This window comes from Crotalus tigris, unplaced genomic scaffold (assembly GCF_016545835.1).
Source record: "Crotalus tigris isolate CLP2741 ecotype Arizona unplaced genomic scaffold, ASM1654583v1 scf7180000017765.3138416, whole genome shotgun sequence".
Classification (NCBI taxonomy): Eukaryota; Metazoa; Chordata; class Lepidosauria; order Squamata; family Viperidae; genus Crotalus; species Crotalus tigris.
In genome coordinates, this window is record NW_024096620.1 from 1,800,510 (window position 1) to 1,827,271 (window position 26,762).

Genomic DNA, 26,762 nt, shown 5'->3' on the forward strand with positions numbered 1-26,762 from the left:
TTATCCTACAAAAGCCTCCTAAAGCTGAATCATTATATTTGAGTATACCTTAGGTCAATGAAAATGCTAAATGTTTTAGTATTTAGTATTGCAAAAACAGCTGATGATTATGAAATCAAACTCAGTTGAACCCAGTTGCATTTTTTTCTTTTGACATCACTGACTGCAATTACAATTGCCCATCCTCTTCTCCATCTTCCCAAATTCATGCACTGAATTCTCTAGAAATTTCTGCACACCCTGGTATGAATGTATATATCTTTGAATCTTCTGAACAGCACTCTTATATTCCAAATCAATAAGTCAGTTCTAACAGTTTTTAGCTGAAAAAAATAGCATTTTAACTCAAACATAGTGTTATGTTTCAATAAATACATAGTAATAAAGCTCAGTCTACTTCCAAATATCAAGCTTAGCATAATCTTTTTTTCATTCATGAATGGAATTCAATGCTTTGAAAGCTGATGTCTTTGCCTTTATGATCTGGATGAATTAATTTGAAATATATGCATCATTTTAAGGTCCATACATATGAGAATGCATTTAAGCAACTTACATTTGAGAAATTAATTAACTGAAATGCATAGAATCAGAATATATATATATATATATATATATATATATATATATATATATATATATATATATATATAGCATTAAAAATATGAACCCTGGGTATATTCATATTTAAAATAAAATGAGCACCAGGGTAGTTAAAACTATAAAAAGTTTAATTAAAAAACTGGCTTTTGCCATCACCTGTTGGCATCATCAGGCTTACACAAGCCGGAGCAGGAAAGTGGAAGAGGGGGTGAGAACAACCAGGGAGACAGGGAGGGTGTTCCACCTATCCTGGAATCCAAGGAAAAGAAGACAAGTGATGACATACACGTAGATAAGTGGTGCAGGAAGAAACGGATCACCGGAGCGCAATCCATTCAATTAGGTCCGATAACAAGATCGAGGAGCCGAGTGCAGACCTTGGCTTGCTTATAAGGGACTTCCTCACTTCCTAGCGTTTTAAGTCCTGATGATGCCAGCAGGTGACGGCGAAAGCTTGGCGTTTTTTAATTAAACTTTTTATAGTTTTAACTACCCTGGTGCTCATTTTATTTTAAATATGTATGTATGTATGTATATGTATATATGTGTATAATATATGTATATATATATATATATATATATATATATATATATATATATATATATATATATATATAAATAAATATATATAAAGATAGCACTGAGGCACTGATCATAGCAGCACAAGAACAGGCGCTAAGGACCAGATTCCAGATTCATAGAAGAAGAGGTCCACCACACTAGGCAGACCCAAGAGGTCCACCACACTAGGCAGACCCAAGACTATGCAGAGAGAGACAGTCCAACACATAGCGGTAGGCTGTAAGATGCAGACAGGAATAGCATGCATCGAAAGGCCCAACCAAGTAGCTGGCCTTTGTACAGAAACATCTGTACAATATCTGTACAGAATATGGGTTAGACCTTCCTAAGTCTAGATTGGAGATCCCACAGAAAATTGTGGAAAGTAAGAAGGCTAAGATCCTGTGGGATTTCCAGATCCAGACAGGCAGGCAGTGCTGGCCAGTCAACCAGACATAGTGGTGGTAGACAACGACTAAAAGACAGTGATGGTACTAGATGTAGCAGTGCCAAGTGACAACAATCTCAGGAAGAAGGAATATGAGAAACTGAAGAAGTGCCAGGTCCTGGAAGAAGAACTAGAGATGATGTGGAAAGTAAAGGCCAAAGTAGTTCTAGTGATGGTAGGAGCACTTGGGGGTTGTGAGTCCTAAGCTGGGAAAGTGGCTCCAACATCAGAACTCTCTGTTCCTGCCTCGTGCTCTGCAAATTTGTTGGTGAACAATTTCCATAATTCCCAATCAATATGGAAATTGTAGTTGGACACCAATATAATGCCCCATAATACAACTCTCTTGAAGATAGATATCTCCTTTCAGATTCAAAGTAAAGCTTCATCCAGTACAATACCTTCATAATACCACATTATTACTCATGTAATTTTAAAATCAAATCTAAGTAATTAAACATTTTACTTATAAAATGTTTTCGAAACAGGCAATATTTGAAATATGTATTAGTATCTTTGAGAATACCCACCTAATTCTCAACTTGCATGGTGATTGTATGATTTATAATGCGTAGCTAAAGGCATTTCTCTTTTATTTATATGTCAGCATGCTCCTGATGCCACAGCTACCAAATCTGTGTGCTTATTGATAGGTTATCTTTGCTGTAAGATTAAAGTACATCACAAAGTATGTGACAGTTTAGTCATCTTACACAAAATGGTGAAACATAATAACATAATGCTTGAAAAATTAATTTATTTTTGTTAGAGCACTGAATTACTGTATGATTTATACATAATTGTATAGTGTGTATATACTTTTTGACTATTTTAATCAAAGAATTTTAATACTACACCAGTTAAGGAAACTGTTTAGAAGAAAATTGTTACTATTATCTCCATGTAAAATACAGATTTTGTAAGAACATGCAGGGAAAACTAATTCTAAATAAATTGCTGTAATTGTTAAGACAATTATGTCTCTGACAGCTGTATGTAACATTATTATTTAACTTCTTAATCTAGTCTTAACCAACCCTCCCCATACTTTATATTTTTATTTATTAAATATTTATTTGTCCTTTGTTATAGCAAACAGTTTTAACAGAACAGCTTGTAATGTGATTTAAATAGTAGAGCTATAATTTAACATTTTAATATGAAATAAATAGTTTTGCTTTAAAACACTGACAATATAACAAACCTTACAAATAGAAAGATCTTTGGAGATGTGTAAAAATCAAAAAATAAGAGAGAGCCTGGTCAATTGCTTTGGAGGAACAACAAAAAGGAATACATATTTCTGCAGCAATAAAATTAGTAACATTATCATTTTGAGAATTTTCAACTACTTTCTGTCCCTGAAATATATTTTTATAGTCGATAATCATACAACTTTTTAAAATTCTATATAATATTCTTTCTTTTTTAAAAAAACAAGTTTTATTGGTTTTTTCATTTTACAAACAAGTGCTTAAGAAATAACATGGTGGCAGGGCAATCAATTGTCCACAAAACAGAGTCATACTCATAAAGTTCAGATTAAATCATTAAAACCCCCTCTCTTTTCCCTCTAATGACATATTATATTCAAATTAATATATTTCAATACAACTAAATCAATCCTAACAATCCTCAATAATCTTTCATCCAAATAAATCCACAAATCCAAATCCTGTGTTAAGCTTAGCTATTTCAATTACTATATTCCATATTTCTAAACTAAATACATAATTAACACTTCGGGACTCTCCCCATTACCTTTTTCCTTAACATATTCAATAAATATTTATTAATGTTATTTCTTCTTTTTTCCTATTCTTCTTCCATTACAAAGTAACTATCAGTTCTAATTAAAAAAATATTAGCTCAAATCAGAAACAAAAAAAGAACAAAGAAAAAACAAAAACAAAATAAAAAAGAAAAGAGAAAAAATACCTTTCTATTTCTATTATACTTTATAATCTAACAATCAATCCCTCAATATCTGTATCAAATTTCTTTAAATTCCTCTCAAAATTACTATATCCAAAACATATTAATATATAGACAAACAACTTATTATTAAATTCAAACCTTTAATTAATTTTTATTCAATCTAACATCTTGTTTAACTGTCTTAAGCCATAAATCAATCCATATCTAATAAGCCTTTTAAACCCATTACATAAAGCCTTAAGTCACACTCTTAAATCTTATTCTACCTTTCCTTTTATGCCAAACAGGTTTCCATAACAACGCCTCTATATCAATGAACAAGTCACTTTTTATGCCTTGTAGTATCCTTTGAATCAAACAGAGGCGTCCTCTTTTCTGTTTTAGAGACCTAGCTCCTTTGTAAGTAATCCCTTGTTGTTTTGAAAAGTCAAATCTCCACGTTTGAAATTGTTGAATAACAGGCTCAATTATGTCCAACTTTGTAGATGATAGTTGTTTATCCAAGCTACCATAGTTCTCAATTTGTTGGGTTTGTCTGTCCATTTCTGTTGGTTTTAGGTTGTAAGTGGTTTAATTGCAGTCCTTTTTAGTTCCTCAGAGATCTCATCAACATGCATATGAAGTAGAATGGAATCTTCTTTACCTTTAGTTAATCCCACTTCTGTTGTTTTTTGATCTATAGAGTGCTCAAATAAAGTCTGGAAGTCATTTTGTAAATTCAAAGCAGAATTTCTGTTTTTTATTTCCATAGTAAATTCTTTTATTTGCAAACATATTTCATCAGTAGCTTCATAAAGTTTTTCCTGTATAAGTTTATAGTCAAGTTAAACCAAGGGTTGCTCCATTTCAAAGATAATTAGAAACAGTCTGTATCATTTAGTAGAGGCTGTTTTCAAGGAACATTCAATCAGTGTCCACCCCCATTAGTACAGCTGTTAATTTTCTTTGTATTTTTTCTTTTATGGTAATCTAAAAGTCAAGGTCAATCTCACCATAAGAAAAAAGAGAAAGTTGCAATTTTAACTTTTTCCACAAGGTGTCCTCAGTACATTGTAAAATCTTCTCCCAGAGACCAGGAATCTCATAAACAAGATCAGGAAACACAGAAAAAAAGAGAATTCAAGTCCAATAGCAGATTCAATATTTAAAAAATTTCCCAAGACCCCAAAGTGAAGAGAAAAAAAATAGAAAAAAATCACTTTAAATTAATTCAGTCCATTTAAGCTTCTTTTTCCCATACTCACAAACACCGCTTTCTTAGAATAGGGAAATCATTTCAAAGGTGCTTTTTACAGGCACAAAAAAAAAAGAAAACCAAGAGAGGAGAAAAAAAAGTCTCACCCGGCTCACCATGGTGGTTCCTGTGCTTAGATGTTCTTCTGACTTCTGGTTACAGCGGCAAGGTGAAAGGCCATTTTACTGGCCGTTCTTTCCACCGTCGGCCCAAAGGAGCAATCTCGGGTCATGGAAGAAGCTGCCACTCTCCCACGGACGACGACCTCCTCAGCAGTAGCCGCCCCTCCAAGGTGGCTTTTCGACCTGATTAAGGGTCTACTGGCAGGGGAGAATCAGCTGGCGAGGAAAGCAGTCTCCTCGCACAGCTGCAAGCGCCGTAATCCGGAACTGGAAGTCATAATATTCTTCATATCTTGGGATATGTATGTATGTATGATAAAAACTAATATGACTCAATAAAAAGAAAGAAAAAATAAAAAGAAAGAGGTCAAGGGGAAAGCCAAAGTTCAAGAAAGAAAAACTAAAAAATAGAAAATAAAAAAGATATAAAGCAGTAGCTTTCATCTACAGCAATTATATGTACAATTATAAATTTACATTTTTATCTAAATCAGTGGTTCTCAACCTGTGGGTCGGGACCCCATTTGGGGTCGAACGACCATTTCACGGGGGTCACCAAACAACGCAGTCCGCCATTTTTTCCCCTTTTCCTTGGCTGCGCTACTCCCTCTCTGCCCTGCTGAGCCCGCCAAAAGTCCCATTCTACAAACGGTGCTGCAAGTTGTCTGCAGTGAAAGGGAGCTGTATGGAAGTTTCCACCCCTCCCTGCTGAGCAACTACTAAAAATGTAAGTAAAAGAGGGCCAGGGGTGAGAGGTGGGAGGCCGGCAGGCGCAGGGAGGGTTGCTGGTGCGCGTGGGGCCCAGAGGGTGCCTTACCTCCCTTGGGCTGGGCCAGCTGATGGCCCAGCCGGTGGTCGGCCTGCGCAGTCTCTGCCGCTTGCCAGCTACGCCTCGGCCGGTACAGGGGGCGGCACCACGCATGCACGGCGATCCCAGGCAGGAAAAGTCCTCTACTTACGACCGGTTGGGTAGTCCTCAATCTACAACCGGTTGGGTAGTCCTCGACTTACGACCAGTTGGGGTCGCAGCATTAAAAAGGTTGAGAACCACTGATCTAAATCATAGCATGAGTCTTTTTATGATCTATCCTATCTAATCACCAAAAGCATAAATAGTAAGCTTGGCAATCTGTCATAAGCATGAATGTGTTGCCAAGCACCCAGATTTTGATCGTGTGACCTCAGGATGCTAGAATGGCCAGACAAGACCCGTCATAACTACCTTTCGTTCAACACTATTATAAGTTATATAACTTATGGACTTTTTCTGGAAAACATTTTTTCTGTTTTCCAGAAAAAGTCCATAAGTTATATAAGTTATAATAGTGTTGAACGAAAGTAGTTATGACTGGTCTTGTCTAGCCATCCCAGCATCCTGAGGTCACATGATCAAAATCTGGGCACTTGGCAACACATTCACACTTATGACAGATTGCCAACCAATTCCAATTATGTGATGATCATTTGCAATCTTCCCTGCCAACTTCAACTGGCAGGCCTAACTTTCTCCCACCTATGCACTGTCCCTTCACCACTCTGTGTTTGTATTGGCCATTCATACACTCCCGTGCACTCTACCCAACCCATATCAATCTTTGCACCTTGCAAAACCCATGACGCTCCTCCTTTCCACACCCTCTTCAATCCTCCTTGACTCACATTCTCCCCAATTTGTGCCACATTTCTCTGGTCCACTTGCACTCTCCCAGACACATATTTTCCTGAACTGCACCCTCTTGTTCCCTTCTCCGTCTGGCAGCAGCCACCTAACCTGTTGCAGGCCTTGGACTTGCAACTTCCTGCCAGCTTCTCCACTGATTTTTTGTCGTGGGAAGTCAGCAGGAAGTTGCTTTGCCTAACAATCATGGGATTCAGCTAAGGATGGCAACCAAGACTGCAGAAACTGCCATTGCTAAATGATGTTGTCATACTTTACAACTGCATTGCTTAGCAATGGAAATTCCGGTCCCAGTTGTTGTAAATAGAGGACTACTTTGAGTTTTCTCTTCTATTATTCCTTATTGGGAAGCTCTATAATATCAGGCATTGGCAAATGCAGAAAAGATATAGTTACGGCACAATTCTACTTCTCATGCTCACCATGGTTAATCATCAATAGCTATCAGAAGTCCTCTAAATCTTTCAGCAGCAGAAGAAGATCCCTAAGTTGTTTCACATGTCATGATTTGGAAGAGGAGCTTGTTTGGGTATTGTAATTTCTAGATACTAAGTTTCAGCTTGGTAGAGAAAGTCTAGGAATTTTGATTATACTTCATTTATTTCAATTTAAATGGTTCTTCTTCCTCTTTTACCGCTTTTGGTGTCAAAGAGGATACAAAGTTCTAGTTCTTGCTCTTCTTGGCTGCCTCAGCCAGCAAATTTACATGGTTGCACATCTCAAATTCATGGCTCTGGGTATCTAACAGCCTTAAAAGAAAGTTTAAAAACAGAAACAACAGCAAACAACACATATTCAGTAGTCCTCAACGTATGATCACAACTGTGCCCAAAATTTCCATAGGTAGTTGATTTTATGACCTTTTTTGTCATGGTTGTTAAGTGAGTCACTATAGTAGTTAGATGAATCATGTGAATCCGGCTTCCCTCATTGATTTTGCTGGTAGGAATCCAGCTGAGGTCACAAATGGTGATCAATGACCCGGCAACTATTGTAAACACAGGCTGGTTGCCAAGCACCTTAATTTTTGTCACATGACCGTGGGAATGCTGCAGTGTTTATAAATATGAAAACAGGTTATAAGTCACTTTTTTCAGTGCCATTGTAACTTTGAACTGACACTAAAATGAATGGTTGTAAGTCAAGGACTTCCTATACAAGAAAGACTATCTATACATGACTGTCACACCATCTCCACAGTCACCTGATCCCAATCCAGGTATTTGGCCACACGGTCACATTTATAATGGTTGTGGCATAATTGTGATTGCAGTCTGGACGTTCCAAGCCAGCTTTTGACAAACAAACTCAATTGGGGAAGTCAGATTTGTTTAAGGGTGATTCACATAATAAATAATCTCATACCTCACTTAACGATTGTGGTAATTTGCTTAACAACTGCAGTAAAATTAGTTGTAAAATCACATCTGGTCATGATGATTGACTTAATGACAGCGTAATTTAATAATAATAATAACAACAACAACAACAACTTTATTGTCACTTTGAATGAACACCAATCGGTATATATAAAAATGAAATTTCATTGTATACAGCTCTTAAAGGGTCATCACCTCTGAGATACAGTCCTTGTTCATGGCCAGCTCAAGTTTCAGATCGTCCATTTTGGTCTCTAGGGAGTGAACAATGGCAAACAGGATAGATGGAAAAGGATCTCCATGTGGATTAGCCCTCAAATTAGCTTGTATTCCTGCATGACATCCTCGCCTCCTTTCCTTTTTCTGATCCTGTCTCTTCCACATTTTCCTTAAAGAGGCCTTGCTTCTTAACGACTGAAATTCCAGGTCCAATTGTGTTTGTAAGTCAAAGACTATCTATAGAAACAGCAGCCAGGATAAAAACAACCTCATCCATCACAAATTAATATAAATGATGTACAGGCTTACCCATGCATCCTGATTGCCATGCCTGGTGACAAAATGAGACCTTGTGATAGACCAATAGGCTCAAACGCCAGTCTAATTTCTGGGAAAATGATAGTCCAAATGATAAGCATCATGACATCCCAAAAAACTGCTGCTATATCCAAGTACCAAACACCTACCAAGCCTACCAAAAACCTAATGGCCCAAAGCCCAACTTTCTTTTCTCAAATCTGGAAACTGAAAAGAAGATGAGGATCAGGAACCTCATAGTTTAATGACCATAAATATTTACTAAAACAAATAAAATAACATCAGTCATGAGGAGGAAAATAATCAGATTCCTTCAAATATTTTTATAAGATGTCCTGAAATTATCAAGAATTACTATAAGCTTTTTAAGTTGCCAGAACTCTTTATTACATGGAAGTTATCTGAATTTCAGGTACTCCTCATTTAGTAATTGTTTCATTTAGCAGCCATAAACAGTTATGATGATAATGAAAAAGCAACTTTGCCATCAATTCTTGCATTTATGACCGCAGCCATACCCACCCAATGGGCCACACCCACCCGGCATTCAACAATGCATAAGTGGTTTTGGGTTGCAGTTTGGGCACTCAGTCTCTAAAAGGTTTGCCATCACTGAGCTAGAGTATTGTCCAAGAATGGCCTAGCCATCTATTGCACCTCTCCCAACCTGAAAGCAAGTTTTAATGGAGCATACAAATCAGGCATTGTGGCTTGTTATAAGTTAGGGATAGAAATCAGGGTTTATTCTTGTCTGAGGGTACCAAGTTAATCAATATGGATGTAGGTTTCTGTGCCCAGTTCTAAGTGTCCGTCTAAGCAGTTTACAGAGTCAGCATATTGCTCCCAACAATGTGGGTCCACATTTTACCAACCTCAGAAGGATGGAAGGCTGAGTCACCCTTGAGCTGGTGAGAATCGAACTGCCAAACTGGCAGTCAGCAGAATTAGCCTGCAGTACCTCTAACCCAGTGGTTCTCAACCTTTTTAATGCCGTGACCCCTAACCGGTCGTACGTCGAGGACTACTCAACTGGTCGTAAGTCGAGGACTACTCAGCTGGTGCAGCACCATTTGCAGAATGGGACTTTTGGCGGGCTCAGCAAGGCAGAGACAGCCTGGACAATTCCTATTGGCTTTTGAAAGCCAATAGAATTAGACTCTATTCAAGGGAGTCTATTCTATTGGCTTTCAAAAGCCAATAGAATAAAAGGGAGTAGCACAGCTAAGGAAAAGGGGGGAAAAATGGTGGACTGCGTTGTTTGGCGACCCCCGTGAAATGGTCGTTCGACCCCAAATGGGGTCCCGACCCACAGGTTGAGAACCACTGCTCTAACCTCTGCACCACCATGGCTCATAAAGCTCTATGTGACATAACATCAGGGTGAATAAGAAATTTATGTAACTCTGCTTGAGGCAGCCTGCTGAGGACCCTATCTGCTTTGATATCAGAGTGATTTGGGAGATTTACAAATATTATAAATAATATTTACAAATATTGCAAATGAGCAGATAAGTTGGTACAGGAATTGAGAGGGCACTTTAAATCTTTGCAAGAGCAAAGTACAATGGAGATGAATTTACACAGAGACTGCAACCACCTTGCAGCGCACAGCTGAAAACAACAACTGCCAATGATATATAGATTAGAAGATTGCTGTACTTCCTCTAACTAAAATTAGGGGGAGGCATCCCCTCTGACTTTAACCCCAGGCACCTCTCCTTTAGCAAAATATTACAACCAATGTTAAGGAAAGTCCATTTTCTGGTGCTTTCTATTTTTTATGCCAATGCCAGGATTCTTTCCATTCATATCCATTAACTTAGCTTTTGATCTCCATGCAAACACAGCAGGAGATTGCCTCTTCCTCCTCGCTGCACCTGCTGTGCATTGGTTTTCATAACACCTTATTAGGAATAATTGCCTGTCAGCTGCCTGCAGGCTTTCCAGTGTAATCTAGGCTTCACGAGTGTCCTTTCTTAACTTCCTGTCAAGTTGCTGGCATAGGAGGGAAATTGTTTAAAAGCTCCTGGGGGGGGGGGGAGGAAACTAGAGAGACACAATAGCTAATTAGCTGTCGGTGCAATGCAAATGATCAGCAGCAGCCCCCTCCCGCTTTGCAGTTTAACAATATCTGCAAGCGTGGTTCTTAACAATACATGGGAGGTGCTGAAAGTCAGGGAATGTTCTAGTATATTGTGCAGGACACATTATTGTTTAGCATCACCATATCAAACTTCAGACTAAGCACTCTTACATGGGTGTATTAAAGCCGATCTCAACTTTGCTTTCTCTATAAGGCAGGTGAATAATTCTATCCTAGTAATTTACTGAAGGACACGTTAAGGTGCTGTGACTGTACATAATGTAGCTACCCATGGGGTGGCAGAGCAGAACCAGGAGTATGTTCTCATTTCATTCTGTGTTATGTGTCAGACCACTGCAAGCATCTGGCTAAAATTGGAGAAATCTTCTGGTTTAGTCACTGCCATCACTGAACACAAGCTGCTAATGTAACTCACCACTAGATGTGGTGATGATCTTCCACATGTGGGATCTGAAAATGACTCATGCTTTCTCCCATGCTGCACACCATCCACTAATAAGGACCAGAGAAGAGGAGGAGTTGGTCATGTTCTACCCACTCCCTTCATGTCCTTTGCTCAACACCAAAATTATCCATCATGCACACAGCAAACAGCAACTTGTTTGGAGAACAAATATAAAGAAAAATGTCAAGGTTGATTCTGAAAAACACAAAACACAAAATTTGTAAGTCTCAGTTATGGACTGGGATGAAAGATTATTTTATTTAAGAGCTGTCAGCCAAGCATCCTCAAGTCAACTTTAGGGGAGATGTAGACATGCATTAAATATCTGCTGAGACTAAATTCCTGGATGAGCAGCAACTGCTGACTATAAAGTTCGGTCTACTTATACCTCTACGTTATGTTATAAATTTAATTGATTTTTAAAGGAAGTCCATTAGTAATAATGAGTTGGTCAATAAAGCTTGGTCTGATAACATTCAAAACAACAATTTGGGATATTCTGATTCACAAAAGGGATAATCTGCCAAGAGGGCACCTCACCCTACTAAGAATATGTAGGGGTATTTTCCAGTTCTGGAAAAGGATCTTTCAGAATGGCTTCCTGATTGTAAAATGAGTTTCCTCCAGCGTCCTGATTTCATTTCACCCCAGAGAAAAGAAACCTAAACAAATGGGTCTTTGGCCTGAGTGAGAGATCAAGCGTTGTCATCATCAGCCATTCCAGCGTGTCAGGCCATCAGCCATTCAATGGATCAGTACTCTGCATGTCCCTCTCCCTAGCACTGCCTCCCTTAGATACGCCATGATCATCTCAGTGTCATCTTTTATACTGTCCAGTCAGCAGGTGCTAGGAGGGGCCTCCTTCTCCTTTTTCTGCTGATTGCTCCCAGCTATACTTCACTTATTTTTATCATCCTGGGTTTTGTTACCTTTGATTTAATATGCTACTTTGCAAATTTTCAGGAAACTATATCTAAACACTGTGAACATATACCAGTAAAATGAATTTAATAATTAGAAAATCATTTTTCAATTCATGACAACAAAACAATGGGTGATAAGAAACTCTATGTGTCTGTGTCTGTATGACAGAGGCAAGAGAAGAATAGTAATATTTACATCTTGCATTTTAAATGTTCAAGCATATCATTGGTTTAAAACAGCTTTCAATGAAATGAAATTAACGTTCTACATAATGTTAATTTAAGAATGATAGCTTACGATGTTGTGTCACTAGGTGGCAGTGTAAGAACAATTCATTTCTTACTGAACAACTTAGCTGCCTGATTCTAAAGTGCAATTATTCAACTTATTTGCATGTATCATAATAAATATATATCATTCAACAATAACAAGCAGTTATGGTGATTCTGGCATAAGAATTCTTGTATAATTTGACTGATGCATACAATAAAGTGATTTGTGATTATAAAAAAATAGAATTGGAGACTCAACAACACTTGAAAAAATTTAGGTTTCTCTAAAATATTATTTCCTCTCATTATTACGTTACAACCTGGCAATGCCTTGATGTTTTTCAAGTCAACAACTAACCCATCCCCAAAGCTTTTCCTTTAAACCTCATAATACTAAAATGATTTCTTTCAAATTTTTCATACGTCTAAACATTTTCTACAATGCCAGGAAAGAGATTTACAATAAGTTAACTGGATGATGATGACACTTGCTTATGCTAGATGTCTCTTTCTTGGCAGAACAAAATAGCTTTCAACAATATTTAATTCCCTTCCGTTATTTTATCTAATACTATTATCAATTAATTTAATTAAATCAGGTCTTTTATTTATTATAAAACAGAAAATGAAGCATCTTACCAAATAATTTGCAGAATCAGATTTGGAGAGATTTACTTCAAAAAGCAATGTTAGGAATACAAGTAGCTCGTATATGCAAAAATAGGTATTTAATATGCTTTATTATAAAATATATAAAACATTTGGTATTTCTTTGCATTAAAACATGCATGTATAACTCTCATACCATTCCCTTCTTGATAGACAATATAAAAAAAGAATTAGTAAGTCAAGATAATCAAAAGCATTAGATAAAAAATAAAATATAATTTAAATCTAAAATTTAGGTTACACCATTTACCTCTCCATACTACAATCAGAAAGTTCATATACTACCAAAATTATTTCAACCACTGTAAATTTAAAAAGAATCAAATTCATAATAGTACTGTTGAACTTTTTTTTATTTAGTTCTTGTTTATATTGAATAATGCCTGGATTTTATATTTTGAAAAACAAGGAATTATAGACCCTATCTTAATTCTAACAGGTTTTTTTAAAAAGATTTTTGTCCTGACTTTATTATTTTTATAAATATATGTGGTGAACATATTTAATATTCCTTCCTCCTCCTATTTTTCCCCCATAATAATCCTGTGAAGAGAGTTGATCTGAGACAAAGTTGAAGGGACAACTGGAATAATAATAATAATCATCATCATCATCAAGCTAGACTCCTTCCCTCCCTCCCTCATTTTTTCAAATACTTGCAAAATTTGAAAACCTGCTCATTTCTGTGATCTGTAATGATTTAGTAAAGCTATTCTTTTAAAATAAATAGTGTTAATTACACTTTGCTGATCTTGTCAATCATAAATAGAATTGAATGTTAAAAGGCAGAACATTGTAATATAACACAATATTATTTCACTTAAACTCATATAATTCACTGATGGATTCAGTACTTGGGTCAGTTGGCAATGATACTTACAGGATATGTGTCATCTCTTTTTAGCCAAACAAGAAATGTAACATACCACCTAAAGTTTTGCTACAACTTAAAAAAAAACCCTCTGAGCTAGTTCATGGTAATTTGGATCCAGTCAAACTCATTGATTAATGGATGAATCTGACATGATTAAATGACTGTCAGTTGAATTAACTGTGTTAAAAAGATAGTGAGAATCAAGCCTTATTGTTACAAGTGTGTCCAAGTGACTTCAGTATCATTTGCAATCACTGCTCATTTTATATATGTCTGTGTTTCCAATACACACAAAGAAAAGGTCTGTATTATATACAGTATGTGAGGGGACAGTTCATATTTTACATTAGTGTGTATCATGCAGACAATTTTCATACATCTGCAAATTGAAATAATCTAGGGAATCATTATTTCTATATATAAAACAAAACTGGACACAACTTGCTTGATTGGAAACTAGAGAAGACAATGAGCAATATAATGTATCATTATCTCTATTAGTGCTCTAAAATTCTCCAACATTAAACCTAGGCGTGGATCTAAATGTTCTTAATAGTATTGCAAGTGGGATTATACAGGACATATTTTACCTCTTAAATCTGGCATGCTACATTGTCTTTGAAATATCAGTATGCCAGATTTTAAGAGGTAAAATATGTTTCTATTCAAGTAGCAATGAGATTTTGGTGATGGGGATTGAAAATTACTATTGGCTGATGAATGGCTGAGTTCAAATCTTTGCATGTTAGAGTTTCTTGGAGTTAGTCAACTGAAATAATTCTGATTTAACATGCCATTGGTTAGTCACCTATTCTAAACAATGATAACGTGCCATGGCTGAGTTGGAACCCAGAATGGAAGAATGAAGGATTCTGACTCTAGGGTTTTCATCTTCAGTGGGACTATGGTACTTACTCTTTCTCTTTACTCCTACGGCTCCTTGCTATAGCGTCTACCTCATTGAGAGAGGTGTAGTGCTGCCTGCCTTGAAAGAAGCAGAGGTACATCCTTAAGCAACTTCGCTGGATCCAGCAATGTTAGATAATTCTCTTCCAATCTCCAATTTTTCTTTTGGGGAAAGATTATTAAAAAGGTTGTCAGATTACAGTCTCAATAGATGCAAGATTAGATCTGGATTATTTAGAATCCTTTTGGTGACGCTTCAGATAGGAACACAATAGTGAGATGGCATTGGTTGCATTTGATGACTAATGCTTCTTTGGTGGAGCCAGGATGAGGGTAAAGCAACCACCATTGTACTTCTTGATCTTTTGAAATATTCTGATACCACCAACCATGGATTGTCTGCAGGCATTAGGAATAAGAGGCCTGGTATTCCAGTGATTCTTCCCCTTTTTCCATGCAACAAGTCAGAATTGGTGATGAAATCACAGTCCCCTAATATATGGGGTGACTCAGGACTCAGTGTTCTTGACTATATAAGAGCATTGACAAATGTCATCCATTAGTTTGAGATCAGATACTCAGCTGTACATCTCAATTCCAGGGCAACCCGGTGAAGCTGTGAAGGTTTTGCCTCAGTGACTAAAGACTGAGAATATCTAGGGAGGAACAGGTTCAGGTGAAATCCTGACAAAACCAAGCAGCTATGGAGTTCTGGACCACCCAAATGCACTTCCCTCTTCAGGGGTGGTATATAAATTGGGGGTCTTTATTTATTTATTCATCACATTTATATATCCACTCACCTCACAAAAAAATGAGCAGCATGCAGTTAAAAACTATAAAACAGTAATATAAAAACAATCCTATGCAATTACTTATTTATTAGTAATAGTGTTACTTTTTTTCCCAAATGACTGCTTGGTATTGTTTCTATATTATCTATGATATATTATTTTGTAGTTACATTGTACATCACCCAGGGTCATAATGGAATTGGGTAGCTAATGAAGCCAAAAAATAAATAAATAAACAAACACATAAACAAACCAACAAACAAAATACTATTCATCTTAAAATGAAAACTCCCTAATGATATCAATGTAATCTTCCCTTCTGGGGACAAAGCATAGATATAGGAGAAAGGCATGACTCAGGCTATTTTCTTTTAGATTTCTATTGATTTATCCTGTTTTAGAAACAAGAGAACAACCAGAGCATAAACCCGTGGAGAAATAAAATACTGTTCTAGATTTGATTAGGGAGTTTAAATATTAATGGACTTGAACAGGCTAAGATATCTAACTTGAACTAATGGTAAACAGATAGTTGGAAACCTCCCAATTATTAGTCATCAGAATTTCATCATGGTCTCTCTCCATCTGCGAGTCATGTGGATACGGATATGATATGTAGGAAGATACAGCAGTATTTTAAAAAGAATGAAAAGTAACCATCTAAAATTAGAGAATGTGGGGGTCTAAATCCCCCTAGGGATCTAATGACTGCTGCTTCATAAGCATATTCAGATTGTTTTCCTTCTTCAGTTTGTATGTAAACTGTAATGGGCCTTTTTCTCATTTCTCATTTCTTATGGACATTCAGCCAAAATGCTGCAGCAACCCAGACTTCCCATAATAGAATAACAATCAATTTCATCTTTTCGAGGGGAAAAAAAGGATCTCGCAAAATTGGAATTGATTGATTGAACTTTTTAGTCCTACCCAGTCTGCCATTATCGCTGCAGCCACGCCCACCCAATGGGCCCTGCCCACCTAATTGGCCACACTGACCCAATGAGCCACGCCCACCTGGGACCCAACGATACGTAAGTGGGTTTTGGATTGCAGTTTGGGCACTCAGTCTCTAAAAGGTTCACCATCACTGCCCTATGCCATTCCAAACAAGTGGCTGTCCAGTCTCTTCTTAAAGTCTCCAATGATGCAGCACCCACAACTTCTGAAGGCAAGCCATTCTACTAGTTAATTGTTTTCACTGTTAGGAAATTTCTCCTTAGTTCTAGGTTGCTTCTCTCCTTGATTAGTTTCCATCCATTATTTCTTGTCTTGCCTTCTGGTGCTTTGGAAAATAGGTTGACCTCTTCTTCAGCCCCTCAAATATTGGACCACTACTATCATGTCACCCCTAGTCCTTCTTTTCACTAGACTAGACAAATCCAATTCCATGATCACATTAAGCTAATCCTATATTGTTTCCAGTCTATATCATAAGCAAATTTATGACAACTTTTACATTCTAGAAAATAACGTGTTTTTTTCTTAATTCACTTGTAAAGAGTCCCCACTTGTAAACTTTGCTGTGCTTAACTTCTTTCCCATTTGGGAAGTATCCTCAAGTGACAAGCTTGGCCTTGATTAATGATTGCTAGAATCTAACTCTGAATAGGGGGAGGAAGCTACTGACTATCTATCAGCCAATTGGCAATTCTGAAAATAACATTTCCTAACACACTAATAATGGAAATATTTTTTGTGAGACAGCAAGGAGACCAATAGGAAGCAGGACATACTACTATTCCAACAAGCCCTTATTTTGATTCAGCAAGAGTTGAGTTATGGTGTACTACTTTATGGATCTATAATATTGTCCAGTAGTCCAGTCCCTGGAATGATCACAACAAATATATAGTTCTTCTTATGCAGCTCTATATAAATTAGCAGCAAAATTATTGAAAAAACTTAACACAGCAATTCACAAATCAATGGATTGTAATCTTGGAATCTTTCCTTCCCTTTTCCCCTGAATTAGGAAAAAAAAAATAATATACTATAAGCCTTTGTTCAGACAATATACCTTGCCAACCCAATTCAGAAAACTTATTACTGCCAGTGCTTTTTTTGTAAAAAAAAAAAAAAAGGTGCCTTTCTGGGCATTCTATGACAAAAAAAAAAAAAGCCCTGATTACTGCTACCTATATAAAGCCAGTTCAATAAGAAACTATGGATCACTTATAAAGGCTACTACTTTATCTCAAACAAATTCTAATAAGATTGCCAACTAGATTCAAGGCTTGCAGAATGCTTCAATTCTTCAAACACAAATTCAGTGATTTTATTCCAGACTGATGCTCCACTGATTTTGATTTTTGATTGATGGTATACCAGAGAAACACAAGAGGCACACCTGTTACATTAGCTAAATATTATATTCTAGTAGCTTAACTATGGCATCCATGACGGCTGCAACCTTTCACACACAATATCTTATATGCCAAAACAGCTTTTCTCTCTAGTGCTCTCAAGATGTATCAGTAAACAAGGGTAAGTCCGCATTAAGGGAATTTTAGATCACATATATCTGAGAAGGTCAGGAAGCTGGGAAAGTTGTGCTATGGACTAAGAAAGGAAAAAATTTTTAACGATGTCCTTCTCCAAAATGTCACTTGCCTTTTATGTAATAACTCTATCTAAAAAATATTTAAGAAATGTACCAACCTCACTACTGGAATTGTCACACATTGTGGCAATCTTTCCAACTTTGAAATGTGAGGATTCAGCTCCGTCATGACTCCTTGGCATGTTAAAAACACTGAGACCATTGATGTCAGCAGTGAGCTCAGCTGTCTTAAATGCAACCATGCTTTTGTGAGGAATCCTTCCTTCTTTTATTTCTGATGGTCAGGCTGTAAATGTGATACTATCCCCATTCATACATGAGATATCAATAGCCATGCACTTTGTAGGAGTACAGCCATTCTTTGGATAAACAGGGGAAGGAGCTGGGACCTAAAATCAGTCCCATAAAGTAGCCCTCGATTTACATCCCTTTCTTTAATGACAGCTCAAAATTACAAACAAAATAACAACAAAAAGTTACTTGTGACCATTTTTCACACTTTCAAACATTGCAGCATCCCTATAGTCACATGACCAAAATTCACTCTGTTGTGTCCTGAGCCTGCAAAAGCAGGCTTGGGATGTTGCATTGGTCCAGGGCATTCCAAAAGCTGCCCGGGACCAAACAGACCGGCGCCAGCCTTGTGCGCATGCGCAAGGCGCGAAAATGCTCTGTTCCTATTGGTTCACACTGTCCGGGTTTCTGGCCATATAAAAAAGGCCTGTGTGCCTTTTTGCTTTTGCTTGGTTGTTGGAGAAGGAGAATAAAGAGTAGTTAACTGTTACCATGTGTCTCCATCATTCACATGCGAATGAAGGATTCAACACTGGCGACAAAGGTGAGATCCTTTGCAAGCTGAAACAAAAGATTTAAGGACTTACCCAGGAAGTCCGACAAAGGGGAAAACGGCATCTGAATCAGCGTCTCAGCTTGCCAGTACAGCGTCGCTGGAGGGTGAGCTCAGCTAAAGGACCATTTCCCAAACAACGGCTTGCAGAGGAAGCGATTGGTGAAGATCGTAAAGTTTACGATGTCGAAGATTGGCCGCTTGACTGATTTCGATGTCTCCCACCCAGAGAGATGGAATTCCAATGTAGCACAGGTGGAGAACGACTTCAGAGTAAATCAGATAAGAGAAAATGGCCTGAAGGCAGCAACTCTTTTGCCTGTGGACAAGAAGCTTTTGACATCGCAGAAAATCTGCACCTCTAGAGTCAGTAACATATACTGACTTGAAAAAGATGTTGAAGGAGCACTTCCAGCCGAAGTTATCCGTCATTGCTTGGAGGCATGCTTTCGAGCAGAGAGACCAGAGGCTGGGTGAATCTGCTGCGGACTTTATTGCTGCCTTAAGGCGAGCAGCCAGGCCCTGTGAGTTCAAGGATCTGGAAGAGAGGCTGCGAGATCACTTCGTATGCGGTTTGAGGAGCAGAGGCTTACAACAGAAGATTTTTGCAAAAGAAGATGTCTCCTTCCAAGACGTGCTACGAGAGGTGGAAGCTGAGGAAGCAGAAGGCAGAGCTGTGAAGGCCTTACAGCTCACCAAAAACCCTCCAGACACAGCTACCGTCCATCAAGAGGATGCTCAAGAAGGATCGGAAGACGATCCTGAAGAGGAGGTGGACAAACTTCACCAGCCAGCTGAAAGGAGGCAGAAGGGATGTCTGGACAAGGCCCCAGCATCTCTTCAATGCTTCGGGTGCGGAGGACACCACAAATGAGCTGACTGCAGGTTCCGCTCCGCCATTTGCAGGGTGTGTGGCAGGCAAGGCCACATTGCATCTGTCTGTTTGGGTCACCAGAAGATCCAACCTCATGAAGAATTGCTTCAGAAAGGTACCAGGGTCCCCAGCCAACATAGGGTGGGTTTCTGTGCATTGTGCAGGAATATTCTGAGGACAGGGACACACAAGCCCCTTAAGAAGAAATTTTCCATTAATGTAAAGTTGCAAAGGGTTCCCTTATCAATGGAGTTGGACACTGGGTCCGTTCTCTCTATTATTTCAATTAACACATTCAAAAGGATATGTAGCAGCAGTGGCCTTTGAGTTAAACTCAGGCCATTGAATCTAATACTCACTGATTTTCAGAATTCTGTGGTGTGTGTTAAGGGGGAGGCCACCCTTACAGTACAGCATAAGGATTTTGAAGGTCCCCTAGATGTGGTGGTAGTTGGGGGTGAACATACGAGTCTTATTGAACTCGATTGGTTCGAGGCTCTGGGAATCTAGGTAACTGGGCTGCACCATTTGCAAACGTTGAGCCTTACAGAAGTCTGCAAGGAGTTTGCAGATGTGTTTAGTTCAGAGCTAGGATCCTACAAGAGGCCCCCCATTGCGCTACGGTTAGACCCAACTATCACGCCCATCAGGGTCAAGCCTAGGAGGGTACCTTTTGCCCTCAAAGGTAAAATAGATGCTGAGCTGGACAAATTGCTCCAGCAAGGCATTTTAGAACCTGTGGATTCTAGTCCATGGGAAACCCGCATAGTAACGCCTCTAAAGGCTAATGGGGAAATACCTATATGTGCAGACTACAAGTGTACACTGAATAAAGCGTTGCAACAGCACACTTATCCAGTCCCTGTTGTAAGCCACATCCTGGCCTCCCTCAAGGGAGGGCGCATTTTTGCAAAGCTTTTGATAAGCACAGGCTTATCAACAGCTACCTGTTGATGAGGCAGCTGCAGAGGCCCAGACTATTGTAACTCACAGGGGAGCCCTCAAGGTCAAAAGACTGCAATTTGGGGTAAATGTAGCCCCTGGCATGTTCCCAAGTGTCATGGAGAGCATACTTCGAGGTATTCCTGGGGTCTGTCCCTACTTCAATAACGTCCTCATCGCTGGGGAGTCATCTCAAAATTTAGCAGAAAGGTTAAGGGCTGTCTTGCTTCATTTTCAAAAAGCAGGCCTTAAGCTGAAGCAGGATAAATGCAAGATAGGAATCACTTCCACTGACTTCTTAGGTTTCAGGATTGATGCCCAAGGCATTCACCCTGCTGAAGCTAAACTACAAGCTATTCAACAGGCCCCAAGCCCCAAGTCCAAGAGTGAGCTGCAAGCCTTCTTGGGGCTCTTAAATTTTTACCATGCATTTCTCTCACATAAGGCTGCAGTGGCAGAACCATTACATAGGCCCTTAGACAAGCAGGCTCCATGGCAGTGGACTAAAGTCCATGACAGGAGTTTCAATGAGATTAAGGCCTTGCTCACTTCTAATGCTGTTTTAGCATATTTCAATGAGCAATTGTTTGTATGCATTGCATGCGATGCATCTCCTTATGGGGTGGGAGCTGTGCTTAGTCATCTGAAGGCTGATGGGACACAAGTCCCTGTGGCCTATTACTCAAGGACTCTGTCATCTGCAGAGCAGAATTACGCTCAGATTGACAGGGAAGCCTTGGCCATAGTGGCTGGCATTAAGAAATTTCATGATTTCTTATATGGCCACCACTTCATGGTCTATACAGACCATAAGCCTCTGCTGGGTTTGTTTACCACCAACAAACAGACACCGCATATCATTTCTCCTCGTATGCTGAGATGGTCCATTTTCCTGTCAGCATATGACTACACTTTAGTTCACAAACCTGGAAAAGAAATGGGCCATGCAGATGGCCTAAGCAGATTACCTCTAAAACAGGTAGAAGCAGACCCTGCTCCTGCCATCAATATTCTCTCCATTCAGGAGTTGCCTGAATCTCCCCTTAATGCTAGGGATGTGGCTGCAGAAACTGCCACTGATTACACGCTTACACGTGTGCTGACATGGGAGTTGTCCGGATGGCCTGACAAGTGCCCAGATACTGAGTTCCAAAGCTTCTGGCACAAGAAGCATGAGTTTTTCCACTTTCAAGGGTTGCCTGTTATGGGGTAGCAGGGTAGTTATCCCAGCCTCACTGAGGTCTAGAATCTTGATCTCTCTGCATGAGGGACATCCTGGAATTGTCAGGATGAAAGCGCTTGTGCGCAGTCATCTTTGGTGGCCTGGGCTCGATAAAGCTATCGAGGCTCAGGTGCATGTGTGTCAGCTGTGCTAACAGTCACGGCCTGAAATGCCTCAGGCCCCAGTACATAGGTGGGAGGAAACTCAAACCCCATGGTCTAGGGTGCATATAGATTACGCTGGGCCCTTTCAGGGGCAATTCTTTCTGGTTGTTGTTCCAAGTGGCTAGAGGTTGTTCCTGTTTTCTCCACTATTACTGCCAGGACCATCCAGGTGTTGAGAGGAATTTTTGCATCACACGGACTTCCAGATGTCCTGGTTTCTGATAATGGCCCTCAATTTATATCTTTTGAGTTCCAGGCTTTTCTTCAGGCCAACCTGATCCAGCATGCAACGTCGGCTCCCTTCCACCCATCCTCCAACGGTTTGGCAGAGAGAATGGTGCCCACCACCAAAGATGCTCTCAAGAAACTGACTTACGGTAACTGGCATCACAGGTTAGCAGATTTCCTTCTTGCACCACACCATGCACATCCACAGGGAAGAGCCCTGCTGAACTCCGCTGGGGTTGCTGCCTCATCACTAAACTGGACAGGCTGCACTCTGACCAGGTGGCTTCACAGGTGTCACAACCGCGGGCACCTAGGAGACTCCAGGTGAGCGATCCAGTTTGGGCAAGAAACTATGGGCCTGGACATCTCTGTGTCACAGCTGTGGTCTGCAAGGTCTCTGGGCCGTTGTTGTACGAAGTTGCCTTGGTTGACGGCCGTGTTCTTTGCAGACACATAGACCAACTGCATTGGAGACTGGACTGCCACCCTTCCACTCCTGGCTCTGCTCTGGGGGGAGGAGGAGAACCATAATATGCATTCTGGGTCACAGGCTCCCAGGCCTAACAGGCCCTCACTAGCTGCTACTGAGGCTGTTTGGGATTCATCCCAAGGTTCCGCAAGTGCTCCAAACAGGAATTCATTGGATAGGGGGTCATCCTACACATCCATAATTACTCCAGACAGGGAGTCACACTGGGGGTATCCACAGTATTCACATATGCCAGATAGTGCTCCAGACAGGGAGACTGACCAGGGGTATCCACACAAATCACAAGCTACAAGAGAAAAAGAATTCCATCAGGGGCACTTGCATAATTCAGCAATTGCTCCCAAGAGGAAGTCACCAGTAAAGGGGGTTGCCATGGAGGCGGCTCCTGACTCTGGCACCTCTGGCACGTGCTTGGGGGCCACAGAGTACTGGAGCACTTCCGCTACCCAGCCCTCTCCATCTGCTGGCCTTGGGCTCGAGCAACAGTGTTCCCAAGAGGGGTCCATTGTGGACTCGGGGACTTCCACTCCTCCAAGGTATGCTGGCTTGGACTTCGAGGGTCCAGCCAGTCAGCAGCTGGGTGGGTCAACTGGGTATTTGGGGCAGCAAAGTCCTGGCCTGCCTAGCCTGGTAGGTGAGCAGGTAGGCCAGGTGCCCTCACCAGGGTCACCTGGATATTTAGGGCAGCAACGTCCTGGCCTGCCTAGTCTGGTAGGCGAGCAGGTGGACCAGCCAATCTCTCTGGGCCTCAGAAGGTCACAGCGGGCCAAGAGACCACCTAAACATTTAGGAGAATATATGAAGTTGCTGCCGACACATGAGGGAATAACAAGTAGTTAGATTATTTTGCATTATTTTGATTTCGGATACATTTATTTGTGTTAATAAATATTGAAGGGGTTTGCCTGTGTGCAGACTCGAGTATTCCACACTTTTTGCATTTGAATAATGCAGCTGTATGTCATTCTTCCCAGTGCACGACGTGCCTGTGCGTATGCGAAGTATGTTCCATCTAGGGGGGGAAGGGTGTTGTGTCCGGAGACTGCAAAAGCAGGCTTGGGACGTTGCATTGGTCCAGGGCATTCCAAAAGCTGCCCGGGACCAGACAGAGCGGCACCAGCCTTGTGCACATGCGCAAGGCATGAAAACGCTCTGTTTCTATTGGTTGACACTGTCTAGGCTTCTGGCCATATAAAAAAGGCATGCGTGCCATTTTGCTTTTGCTTGGTTGTTGGAGAAGGAGAATAAAGAGTAGTTAACTGTTACCATGTGTCTCCATCATTCGCATGCGAACGAAGGATTCAACAACTCGATTGGCAATTGGCATGTATTTATGATGGTTGCAATGTCCTGGAATCATGTGATCATCCTTTGTGACCTCCTTACAAGCAAAGTCAATGGGAAAGTCAGATTCACTTAACAATCAGGTTACTAAACAGCTGCATGAATTCATTTAATAACTGTGGCAAGAATGGTTGTAAAATGGGGTAAAACTTGCTTAACAATTGTTTTGCTTAGCAATAGAAATTTTGGGTTCAGTTATGGTCATAACTCAAGGATTACCTTTATACAATCTACTAAGTTCAATAGCTTTCATTTTCTGTGCATATTTGCATGCAAAAGGTTTTCCATTTCTTAGAATTGTTCAGTGAACTTGCATCTCTCAAGAATCCTGAAATAAGTGTTATTATATGTTGTAGATCAAGTGAAGGATCCCAGTTGGCACGCTCCTTTGAAGATCAAAATATTTGTTGGCTAAACTTTAGATGACCATTAGATGGCAGCAAAGAGAGTGTTATGCAGGGCTTTTATTGTCATAGAACGCCGAGAACAGAGTTCCGGCACCTTTTTTGGATGGAACCTTGTAGGGTAGGCAAGGCGGGTTGTATGACGTGGGAGTTCCAGCACTTTTTTTTTTTTTTTTTTTTACAAAAAAAGCACTTGTGTTATGTGTCTTTTATACCATCTAGTGATTCTCCAGAGTTTAACAAAATAGATTTAGTACTGTAACCTTTCAGGTGAGATAGTGATGCAGCTATGCCCACAGACCTGTCAATGGACTGTAGGAGGCCAACATTTCTATCATGTGGGGAAATAAAAATGGATGTAAAAGCTTTTTTTAAAGAAGAATATATGCTGCCAAATGTTTGGTTTACTCGATGAAATAAATGGGAAATCGTGACTGGATTTTAGGGCCTACAATATCACTGTTGAGTTAGAAAAAAACTATTCCTTTTCAGATAATTGTCTAAAGGCTATATGTCAGGGGACCAAAAACCCCGGTCCATGGACCAGTACTGGGCTGCAGCATGCTAGCAACCAGTCCACACAAACAAGCAAAGCCCCATCTGCAAGATGCAGGCAGCACACAAAATCGCGTACCCTCCCATCCATGGAAAACCTCTCTCCACTGAACCAGTCCCTGGTGCCCAAAAGGCTGGGGACCTCTGCTATATGTAACTGACAAAGTCCTATTTTCTGCATCATGTCATTATAAGTGTATCAGAATGATTTTGTATTGAAACAAAATTAATTTATTGTCTGCATAATTGTGTGATATTATTTCCTTACTTATTGTAATCTGTCTCTCTTTTCTCTTTCAAGATGACATCAAAGTGCAAGTTTAAGTTTCTTTTACTTGAATTTCATTTTTGTAAATATTTCTTTATATAATACCTGGCACCATACAACTGGACTGTATTTTTTAAAAATAAAAAAATACGTAAAGAATTGTTTCTGCTTTGTTGGGGGAGGTAGCATGCACACAGAGTCAAATTAAGCATTTTCTGAATTTCTGACACGTTAAGCCCAAAAGGTTTGCCATCACTGATTCCTCTTGACATGTATATTCTGGTAAAGAGATTAGAACACATATAGTAGGCTATTCTGCCTAGTTCTGACATTAGACTAAGGAAAGCAGTCAGTTTTTAGCAGCAGATTTTGGATATGCAGCAAATAGATAGTTATTCACTTTGCATCTTTTCTTCCTGATAGAGTTGATGAAATGCTGTTTTTTTTGTTTTGTTTTTAAATTCCATATACCAAAATTAATTGGCTTTGCACACTAGAAACATTAACTGGAGAGTGGGTGGCTTATTCTGCTCTGCCAAATTTCAGGCAGGAAAATGCAGGGTGCATATTTTGTGGCATCTTCCGTGTAATGATTTCAAGCAAGTAGCTTTCTTCATACAGTATTTTCTGACCAATGTTTCATATAAGATTGAATGACTTCAGACAACTTTGTGGTATTGTCCAGAATATTAACTACTGATAGTAGCTCATTATACACCATGGATTGATCACTCTATAATTACCATTTCAGTTTAGATTATTTCTGCAGTGTAGAGTCATTATATTTTGAGAATTATTACACTCCTTTCTGAAAATGTTTTAAAGGAATATTGTATAAAACAAATGATGATGCCATTACCTAAGGGCAATACTTTGGGAGCTAAGGAAGCTATTTACCAAATGAGAAAATTTGATAACATTTAAATTTCATGAGAAGTTAAGAGAAGATGAAAAGAAGAAAAGTACTTTCCAATACAAATTTCACTAAATTGTTTGCTTAAACTTTCACATTAGCCTATTTCACTAATTCACCTAGAACAGTGATGGTGAACCTTTTAGAGACCGAGTGCCCAAAAACTGGCCTGGCCCCCGTTCCACCCCCTGCCCCACCCCAACTCCGCCCCCCCATCCCCCGTCCCACCTGCTCGCAGGGCCACTCACCACCTCCGCAGATCACCCAAGCAGCCCAGCAGCACTAGGGTGGTCATGCTCTCTGCCCGTGCCCTGCAGCATCAACTCTACATACTGGGGTGTGAGGGCAGAGTCTTGTCTACACTGCCTGGCTGCCATGTCCTTGGCTGCGCTGCTCTGTGTGGGCCATGCTCAGGGGTGACCCTCCTTCAGGGGGGCTGCTGCAGAGGAGGGGGTCATGGGGG

At 39.7% G+C, this 26,762-nt stretch overlaps 1 protein-coding gene across 1 annotated transcript in view; it reads right to left on the reverse strand.

Moving 5' to 3' along the window:
- Positions 1-14,730: 14,730 nt before the first annotated feature.
- Positions 14,731-26,762, reverse strand: part of ASB4 (ankyrin repeat and SOCS box containing 4) — an 82,871-nt gene continuing 70,839 nt past the window's right edge. The window contains exon 6 of the mRNA XM_039341472.1: positions 14,731-14,773. Coding sequence (XP_039197406.1) covers positions 14,746-14,773 — 28 coding nt within the window. The 3' untranslated portion in view covers positions 14,731-14,745. The remainder of the gene's footprint in view (positions 14,774-26,762) is intronic.